The 9,857-nt window shown below is 39.3% G+C and overlaps 1 protein-coding gene across 3 annotated transcripts in view; it reads right to left on the bottom strand.

The window, feature by feature from the left end:
• yeats2 (YEATS domain containing 2) overlaps nucleotides 1–9,857 on the bottom strand; it is a 79,978-nt gene that overhangs the window by 2,847 nt on the left and 67,274 nt on the right. For 2 of the 3 annotated variants that reach the window (XM_051699473.1, XM_051699472.1), the window contains exons 27-30: nucleotides 2,602–2,840; nucleotides 2,434–2,508; nucleotides 1,036–1,109; nucleotides 302–379 (exon numbers count right to left, since the gene is read on the bottom strand). In XM_051699473.1, the coding sequence (XP_051555433.1) occupies nucleotides 302–379; nucleotides 1,036–1,109; nucleotides 2,434–2,508; nucleotides 2,602–2,840 (466 nt within the window). The other variant, XM_051699474.1, reaches the window with a different exon arrangement.

Here is a 9,857-nt window from a genome sequence, read left to right as displayed (position 1 = left end):
GTTTATGGAGAGGTTACATACAAATGAAACTGCAATATAATAACAATAAAGGGTTCAAATTTAAAAATAATCATATAATAGATTGCACTCACAAAAAGCATTTTTGAGAAGTATGACTAGAAAAATTAATATAAATTACAGAAATTAATATAAACTATGGATATTACAATGACATTTTAAGATGTTATTAATTTCCATGACTTTTCTAGGCCTGTAAATCACAATTCTGCAATTCTGCTGTGCGAACCCTGATGATAGTAGACACTGCTGATAGAAAAGCTTAACTTGAAGGCAGAAGTACCTGTTAGTTAGGAAATCACAGGTGGGAATAGAACTGATGGCTTGATGTATGTCCATAGCTGATATCTCCCTCGGAGTTCTGCAGAGACAAGAAGAGAGTGATGGGAGTAGAGAGAGATGGAGAGATACACTTCACGGTACATTTGCTATCATTGTATAATGGTTTATTGACCTTTCAGCATTAAATGAGAGGTCTAAATTTAGCCCTGTCAAACTAGTTCTTTGTTACTGTATGAGGCACCAATCTGTTCCTTCTTAAATGATCATCAGTTAAAATGGTCCATTATAAAATGCAGGGAGTGAATATTGTATAAATGCCTGATGAAATATTCTGGCAGGACTCTCTCTCTTGTGTGTGTGTGTGTGTGAGACAGACATGAAAAAACACAGACACTAATGTGCTGTGTACGAGCAGTGCTGAGCCAGCTCACTCTCTTTCTCAGGGCTGGGCGTTGCAGTTCTACAAGTCAAATAAAGCAGATTTTTTATAAGCTGTTCTCAGTGCTCTAATAATCAGACACTTTCAAAAAGCACTTCCTCTGAGAACACACCACCCCCCCTTCAGAGATCAACACAAATCAGAACTGACCTAGAAACTCTATAAACAAAACAGGCAGATAAAATAAAAATAAAAGTTTCTAACAACTCCTGTATTCAACTTTAATCGAAATCGACCCAGATGGTTCATCTGTCCCACTCTGTTGTAATTAGTCTGATGCTGATGGATGCACTGACCTGTTTTGTGGGGATTTCCCATGGGCAATTGCCAAAGATTCCCTCAGGATTTCACTGGTAAACTGCTCCACGGCCTGTGGAAAGTTTTAGACAACATTCAGCCAGATGATCCACTTTTCATTATTATCCTAACCAGGTGTGATGTGATAAATCTCTTCCATGTTAATCTGTCAGTTATTTAAGAGTTTTTGTCCTAATCAGACACAACCACGACAAGAGAAACAAGACATTTATGGGTTGCTTGTTTTCTATGTCTGTCTGTTGAGTAGCCTAAACCAAAATTAAGTCTCATTGGTCAAAAATCTTGCTCATCATAGCTGTATATTAAAGGTGATGTGTAATATCTTTGTAGTTAAAATACTTCTATCCACATTAATATGCAGAATCAACAATAATAAAGCCATTCCTCAAAACTGGCTCAACCAATGGTGTGTTTGGGGACTACCTGTTGACCAATGGAAGATGGGAGAAGTGTTCAGGAAACCTGTTTGAAAACAATCATTTTTGTAATTCTGTGTGGTGACGGAATTTACACACTTCAGCTTTAAATACCCAACATGTTCTGATTGGCTTTGATTTAGTAGATTTTCTCCTTTTTTATTTAACCTCCTAAAACCCCACGTCCACATCGATTTATTGCGAAACGGCACGCTGTTAAACACAATTAACACATACGTAGACTATAGGTTCATTTTCCTTAAATTATCCTAAATCCACTGTTCATGATCACACTGAGAATAAATGGATGTATCCTATAGCTTTCAAGTCTCATCTCACTTTCCTCTGCAGCCAATTGCGTTCACTCCTAACATCCGGTCAAAAGTTCAGTTTCAGGATCCAGATGATATTTGGACAACTCAACATGTTTGGCAGACATGGGACAATGGTAATCAGTACATAGATTCAGATTTTTACATGCAAAATTTTATTTTAAAATGGTTGGCAGTGATGACGCTGGCCATTACTTTGAATCAGAATCATTTATGCTAATTTCTGATGTGAAAAACATGAATAATCAACACTCCTGGAAACATAATAAACAATTTGATGAAAACAAATCTGACATTCTGTAGCTTGGCATTATTTAAAATTTCACAACTTAGTTCTGCTGTCCACATATGTGGACATCCCTTAAGAAAAAGATTTCGTAAAAAAAAGAAAATATATATTTTTTTGCATGCTTCTTAGGGGCTACTAGTTACAAATCAAAAAGGGGAATGGAAAATGCAAACAGCAGTCACGCTCGGGTCTCAGGAGGATAGCCGTATATTTTATGTTCAGTAAGGACAGAAAAATTACATGATCTTGTCATGTGTAAGGCATGTTTATATAAAATAAAAACAAACAATTCATAATCAAGCAATTAATAATTAAACAATTAAATCACAGACTAGTCACCTTAAGAATCATGGTTTCCACGACAGGAGCGAAAACATTCTTCTCCACCTCCACCTGCTGCATCGTAACGCCAATCTTACATACACACACAAATACACCATTACATGTATGACACAATAGGATGTCTGTATAACATGCAGACAGGAAGAGCATTTTTATCTCTCTCACTTGCTCTGCTGTGTCTCTGATGAACTGGGTTGACGGGCAGCGTCCCAGGAAAAACTTGGGTTCCTGCTCAGTATCATCCTGTTCCAGTTTGATTTTGACCTTTGCAGCGTCAATGTCTTTCACACTGATGATGTCAAGAAGTTCATAATTTTCCTCATCAGGCTCCGCCTTCAGAATCCTCTGAAGTTGCTCCAGACGCTGAGACAACTCCTCACAGCCCGTCAGAGTCGAGCTGCACTCTAACACACACATATATACACACACACACTAAAAAATGCTCAACTTCTCACTGCCCGTCTGTAGAGTTACACAAACAATAAAAATACTGCAAATGTCTGCTCAATATGGCTCCACTCAAAAAAGTAGCAAGCTGCCTCAGTGACTGATTTGAAACACATCAACAGCAACTCCATTAATCCATTTAAATTAACTCCATTACTCATACACACCACCCAAACACTCTTCACATGAAGTGCACTGGACTCGAAATACCACTCACATTCGATTCCAAAAGTATCAAGATTCTTTAATGCCAAAAAGATTTGCATGCGCAGAGTAAGATTTGTGAAAGTGTAAATAAAACTGCAAGCGTAAAGAAAAATTTGCATGTGCACAGAACGTTTTGTTAAGGTGTAAATCAAGTTGCAAGAGTAAGGAAAAAAAAAGATTTGCTGTATTTTAATGCTTTGCATACGTGTAATTCACGTGTTGTAAATCAGTAATTTCATATTAACACAAAAAAACCGTGATCATTTCCTTCTGACTTCCTTTTTTTGTGTGAAAAATACAAGAATGAATGACACAGGAGTCACATGACGCCATGCGAGGATCGGACGTGTGAATGACGAGCTCTGCGCACTTTGCTAGTTTTAACACTTTTAAATGACACAAACCAGTGAGATTGGATACACTGTTCCATAACTGTTCTAGGAGGACAATATGTCAAAGAATTCAAAATCCTTGGGCTCTAGAGACATTAAAAGACACTTGCGTGCTCAAGCTCACGCCCCCAAGGAGGCCGCAAGCCTGGGAGTCGATTTAGTCGGGGAAGTGTGGGAAACGCGGCGAGAGATGCTGAACATGTCGGCAATGCTGACGAAGGTCGTTGCTGACTTGGAAGTTCTTGCTGCGATGCGTCGATCGATCACCGCCATGGTTACAAGAGTGGGGGATGTCGAGAAACGGATCGATTACCTGGAGTCATTGGAGAGGGAATTGTCTGCTAATCCGCTAGTGACCAAGGTGGATTTGGAGCGTGTCTGGGAGAATTTGGAGGTCATGGAGAACCGTAGCCGGTGGAATAACGTATGAATCGTCGAAATTCTGGAGGGCGAAGAGGGACAGGATATGGTGAAATTCCTGGATGGGCTCTTTCCAAATCTGCTCGACATTGCAAGCCATAAGCTGGAAATCGAGTAAGCTCACAGGGTTCCTGCTCGGTGATTCGCTGAGGGAGACAGGCCCCGATCAATTCTGGCCAAATTTCTGAGATCATCCGATAAAGATCTTGTTACGCGAGGCGAGGACTAAAGGAAGACTTTCTTGGAAGAACCACAGCAGAGAGAAATGTGATTGATTCAAGGAATGCAAGAAACTTTTACATCAACGGAAGGTCGCTTTTGCACTGATATTCCCGGCCAAACTGAGAACAGATGCTAAGGATGGCCGTAAAACATTCATATGTCCACAGCAAGCGATATCCTTCATAAAGTTAATGGAGAAAGTCATCTTGTTGCACTAATGTTTCAGCCAAGTGGACCTGCTCACTGAACATTCGCTTGACTGCGCACTCTTTTTGTGCTGGTTCCGCCTAGCGGCTGGAGTTTCTTTTGTAGAGTAACACACCTTCAGGACAGTTTTATGGATGAATCTACATGCTCTTTGTGCTTATTCCGCCATAAAACTGTCCTGAAGGTGTTACTCTACAAAAGAAAGTTCTTGCAAAGTCACTGGAGTAAGTCATTTGCTTGCACTCATGTTGCAGCCGAGTGGATCGGCTCACTGAACATTCGCTTGACTGTTTGAGAAATCTCCTTTTGTTTTTTTTTGTTTTTTGTGTGGCTGGAGTTTATTTTGTAGAGTTTCACACCATCAGGACAATTTTATGGATGAATCTACATGCTCTTTGTGTTTATTCTGCCTAATTTGCCATGTAATTCTGTCTCACAAAATTTGTATAGAAACAGCGGACTTGAGCGATCTGACATCAAAGTTGTCGCGGGAGTTCTCGTAGGCGTATTGAGTTTGGAGGGATCGATGCCAGTTGGCTCTGTCATGCGTGGGGTTAATGCACATGTTCTTCTTTTATCTGTTTTTGTTTTGTTCCGGGGGATGTTCGGGTTTCGATGGTAGCACTAATGTTGGAATGTGGTCTTTATAATCTTGTTTTTGATGCACAATCTATTTTTTCTTATACACTACCGGTCAAAAGTTTTGAAACACTTATTCTTTATTATAATTTTTTTTTTTTTTCCAGATTTTAGAATAATAGTAAAGTCATCAAAACTATGGAATAACAAATGGAACTATGGGAATTATGTTGTGACTAAACAAAATCCAAAATAAATCAACTGTGTTATATTTGAGCATCTTCAAAGTAGTCACCCTTTGCCTAGAATTTGCAGACATGTACTCTTGACATTTTCTCAACCAGCTTCTTGAGGTATCACCCTGGGATGATTTTTAAACAGTATTGAAGGAGTTCCCATCTATGTTAGTCATCAATTTCTAAAACTTTTGTTTTTTTAATAAAATTTTAGTTTTATAATGAAATAAATTAATATGGTGGCACAATTATATTTTTGTCTACAAAACTAATTTCAAACATGTAAGCATACGCCTTCAGATCAAAAGATTTTTAAGATCATGAGAAACATTTCAGTCAAGTGTTTCAAAACTTTTGACCGGTAGTGTATGTCAAAATGTCAAATGTTAATATGAGTGGATTGTCTCTCTCCACGTGGAATGTGAATGGGTTGGGGTACCCCATAAAAAGGAGGAAGGTTATTTCTCTTCTTAAGTGTAAGAAATATGATAGTGTTTTTTCAAGAAACACACATTTCTCCACAGTAAGCTGAAAAATTTGGGATGATATGGGGTGGGCATTTTATTATAGTGCTGTCTCGAGTAAGAGCAGGGGAATCATTACGCTGATAAGTAAACATCTAAAATTCAAATGTCTCAAACAGAGTAAAGATAAATTTATGCACCTAACATTGATGATCAGGGCTTTTTTATTGATCTTGAAGGGATGTTGCAAGCCACTGGCACCCCTCATGATATAATATTGGGAGGAGACTTCAATCTTTTGTTGGACTCAGTCCTTGATCATAGTGAAGCAAAAGTGTGCAAGCCCCTTGAGCAACATTGACGCTTCACAGGATGTGTAGAAATCTTGGTCTTACAGATATTTGAAGGCTTTTGAACCCATCTGGTAGGGACTATAAATTTCTTTTCATCAGTCCATAAGATTTACTCCAGAATACATTTTTTTATTTATATCTAAGTCCCTCATTTCATCTGTTGCTGACTGCTCAATTGGAAACATTTTAGTCTCAGATCACGCCCTGGTGTGTTTAGAGGTGTTGCCACATCCGGAGAAAAAGAAATCATATCGTTGGCACTTTAATGTATCCCTTTTGCAAAATCCTGAGTTCCAACAAATGCTAAAGGCTGAAATCAATGTTTATATGAAGACCAACTGGTCCTCAGTATCCTCTGTGGGCGTGGTTTGGGAGGCACTTAAGGCGGTTCTTAGGGGCTGGATCACACAGTGTGCCTCATTCACCAAAAAATCCAAAGCACAAGAACTCGTGGAATTGGAAGGGAATATTACAAGTGCCAAGGCAAAGCTGAAGCGCCGAATGTCGTTAATGGCCTAAGGGAATTGACCTGACTGCAATACAGATATAATAGTATTTTGTCACGGAAGGTGGAGTTTTAGCTATTCAGGGTAAGACAGTCATACTTTGAGTCGTGGGACAAGGCAGGGAAACTTCTGGCTAGATATATAAAACAGAGAGAGTCTTTTTCTACATTCCCTCAGTGAAATATGCGGGTGGTAATATATTTACCTCGGCCATTGATATTAATAATGCTTTTAAAGAATTCTATCTTGATCTCTATAGTTCCACATCTTTGTCTACTGATGAAGATATTAGAAACTTAGTGGAACCATTAGAACTTCCTAAACTGACGACCAAGCAAAAAAATTATCTTGATTCTGAGAAAACCTTGGAGGAGCAAGGTTTACAGGCAAGGCTCCAGGGCCAGACGGCTTTGCTGCTGAATTTTTTAGATCTTATGCTACAGAACTGGCTCCACTTTTGCTATAAGTTTATATGGAATCATTAAAGAATGGAAAGCTTCCGCCAACCATGACACAAGCCCGGATCGGTCTAATTCTAAAAAAGCACAAAGATCCAAGTGAGTGTAAGAGTTACCATCCAATTTCCCTGATCCAGCTAGACATTAAAATATTGTCAAAAATTTTGGCTAACCGATTAAGCTATGACAGCTTTTATACATATAGATCAGGTGGGGTTTATTCGGGGCCGTAGCTCTTCTGATAACATTAGGCATTTCATCAATATCATGTGGTCAGTGGCAAATGCTCAGACTCCGGTTCCTGCCATCTCACTTGACGCCGAAAAGGCGTTTGATATGGTAGAATGAGATTATCTTTAAGATTTTGAAACTGTACGGGTTCAGGAATAATTTTATTGGATGGATTAAGTTACTTTATAGACACCTGGTAGTGGCGGTACAAACAAATGGATTAATTTCAGATTATTTTACTCTGAATAGTGGCACCTGGCAGGGTTGTCCTCTTTCCCAATTATTGTTCTGTCTTGCCCTGGAACCATTTGCAGCCGCGATAAGAAAGGAAGATGATTTTCCAGGTGTGGTGGTGGGAGGTGTGGCACATAAGCTTTTGCTTTACACAGATGATATTTTATTATTCGTCTCAGACACTACTAGATCTATGCCTTGCCTCTACAGAATTATTAATTCCTTTTCTAAGTTCTCAAGATACAGAGTTAATTGGTCTATATCCGAAGCTTTGGCTCTGACAGCGTACTGCCCGGTAACGGCTTTTCAGCAGAGCGCCTTCCAGTGGCCCAAACAGGGCACTAAGTATTTTGGTATTTTATTCCCAGCAAATTTGTGTGATTTAGAGTTAATTTTGACCCCTTAATAAAAAGGTTTTCGAGCGATGTGAGCAGGTGGGCTTCATTACATTTATCTATGATTGGGAAGGTTACTGTTATTAAAATAAATTGTATTCCAAAAATCAACTACCTGCTACAATCTCTCCCTGTAGATGTTTGCTCTCTTATTTCAAGCAATTTGATAGCATAGCGAAGTCCTTCATTTGGAATAGTAAACGTCCCAGATTACATTTCAGTAAATTGCATAGGCCGATTGACAAATGTGGACTAGGCCTACCCAAGATTTTGTTTTATTATGCATTCGGTCTCAGACATTTGGCTCATTGGTTGCTTCCACCTGAGAGAGCCCCTCCCTGGTTTTGTATTGAACAGGTAGTTCTTGCCCCTATTTCGCCATTGCAAAGCCTATCAAACTAACCGCAGAAGTTACACCGTTATCTTGTATTTGCACGTGTTATGGACAAAAGTGTCCAGAGTGTTTAATTCGGACATTTATTTAAATGTTACTTCGTGCATATGGCTAAACCCAAGGTTATGTATTAATAAGTCCCCTTTCTGCTGGACAGAGTGGATTGTGAGGGAGGTGAATATGCTCGATGACCTACATGAGAGTGGAGTGTTGAAATCCTTTGAAAATATGGTTCAACATTTTGTGATCCAACGGTCTCAATTCTTTAGGTATTTACAGCTGTGCCACCTGCTCTGTGCTATTTTTGGGAGTAGCATACACCCCCCTAAAGCTGAAGATACTCTGGGAGTGATGATTACTGCTTTTGGAAAAGGTCATGAGGCATCAGTGTATTACTCCCTGCTAATTCAGAGTCTGGGGGATGGAGCTTCAACTTCTCTCAAGAGATTATGGGAGAAAGATTTAAATTTGGTATTGGGAGGAGGGAGTGTGAGCTATGATTCTAAAAAATGTAAAGTCTAGGGATGCAAGTGTGCGCCTTATTCAATTTAAGATCCTACATTGATTCTATTGGACCCCCTCTAGATTGTATAGGCTTGGCCTTCAAGACACACCCACCTGCTGGTGATGCCAATCAGAAGATGGGGACAAAACCCATGTTTTTTGGTGGTGTGTTAAGATCCAAGAATTTTGGTTGAGGGTTCAGAGTTTTATGTGTGACATATTGGTCACTCAAATTTCATTTTGCCCCAGACTCTGTATTTTAGGCAATGGGGCGGTCATTAATAGAGGGGATAAGTACATAAAAAAAAAATTGGGTTCTAGCCAGTGTTATGATTGGTCATCCTTACGGGATAGAAGTCGGCTGGAGCACCCTCATTTAAGGAGTGGTACACGGAGATGGGCAGGGTAGCGGCATTTGAGGAGATGGCATGTAGAAGGCTAGGCAACTGGGATTTGTACAACAGGAAATGGGGCAGCTATTTAGCCTTTTTGGAAGGCTCTCGGGGAGGGGCAGCAGTGAGAGATTTGTGGTTTTGGATGTGTGTGTTGCAACATTTTTATTTTTGAAAGTATGCTATGTTCATTTTTTATTTTTATGTTTCTAATCTTTTCTGCTGTTTTATTGTCTTTGTCAGTTGGCTTTTGACCACTGGGGTGCTTGTTTGTGTCAGATGGGGGTGGGATTGGGGGGCGGGGTTAATGTTCAGGGGGAAAAGTTATAATTTCATGTGGTTTGATTCTGCATTTTCTGTTGTATCTATTTGATTTGCTGCATGGGATCCATAAAAATAGTTAATAACAAAAAAAAAAAAGAATGAATGACATATATTGCCAACTTAGATTCTGGGAAAACAAGGTACAAGACAGCAAAACAAATTTATTTGTATATATTTAGTACTGCCTTTATGTCTGGAGCATATGATACTTTAAAATGTTGCCTAGGTTGGCAGCTCACTAGTGTTTGGAAAAGTGTGTAAAAATAATGTTTTATTTCAGCTGCTCATGGCATACAGGAGGCTGTAACGGATATATAAGCTGAGAACTGAATTCATGCCCAACTCTGAATACTGATTATCTCATCATTATACAGGCTAATGCACAATCACTGCAAAATAAAAGAGAGAACACTCCTGCATTGTCTGTGCCAAGTCTAGAGTAAGTCAGAGCTCTTG

The sequence above is a fragment of the Myxocyprinus asiaticus genome, chromosome 6 (assembly GCF_019703515.2).
Source record: "Myxocyprinus asiaticus isolate MX2 ecotype Aquarium Trade chromosome 6, UBuf_Myxa_2, whole genome shotgun sequence".
Taxonomy (NCBI): domain Eukaryota; kingdom Metazoa; phylum Chordata; class Actinopteri; order Cypriniformes; family Catostomidae; genus Myxocyprinus; species Myxocyprinus asiaticus.
Note: the sequence above shows the minus strand (reverse complement) of the source record. Positions and strands in the feature narration are given on the sequence as shown.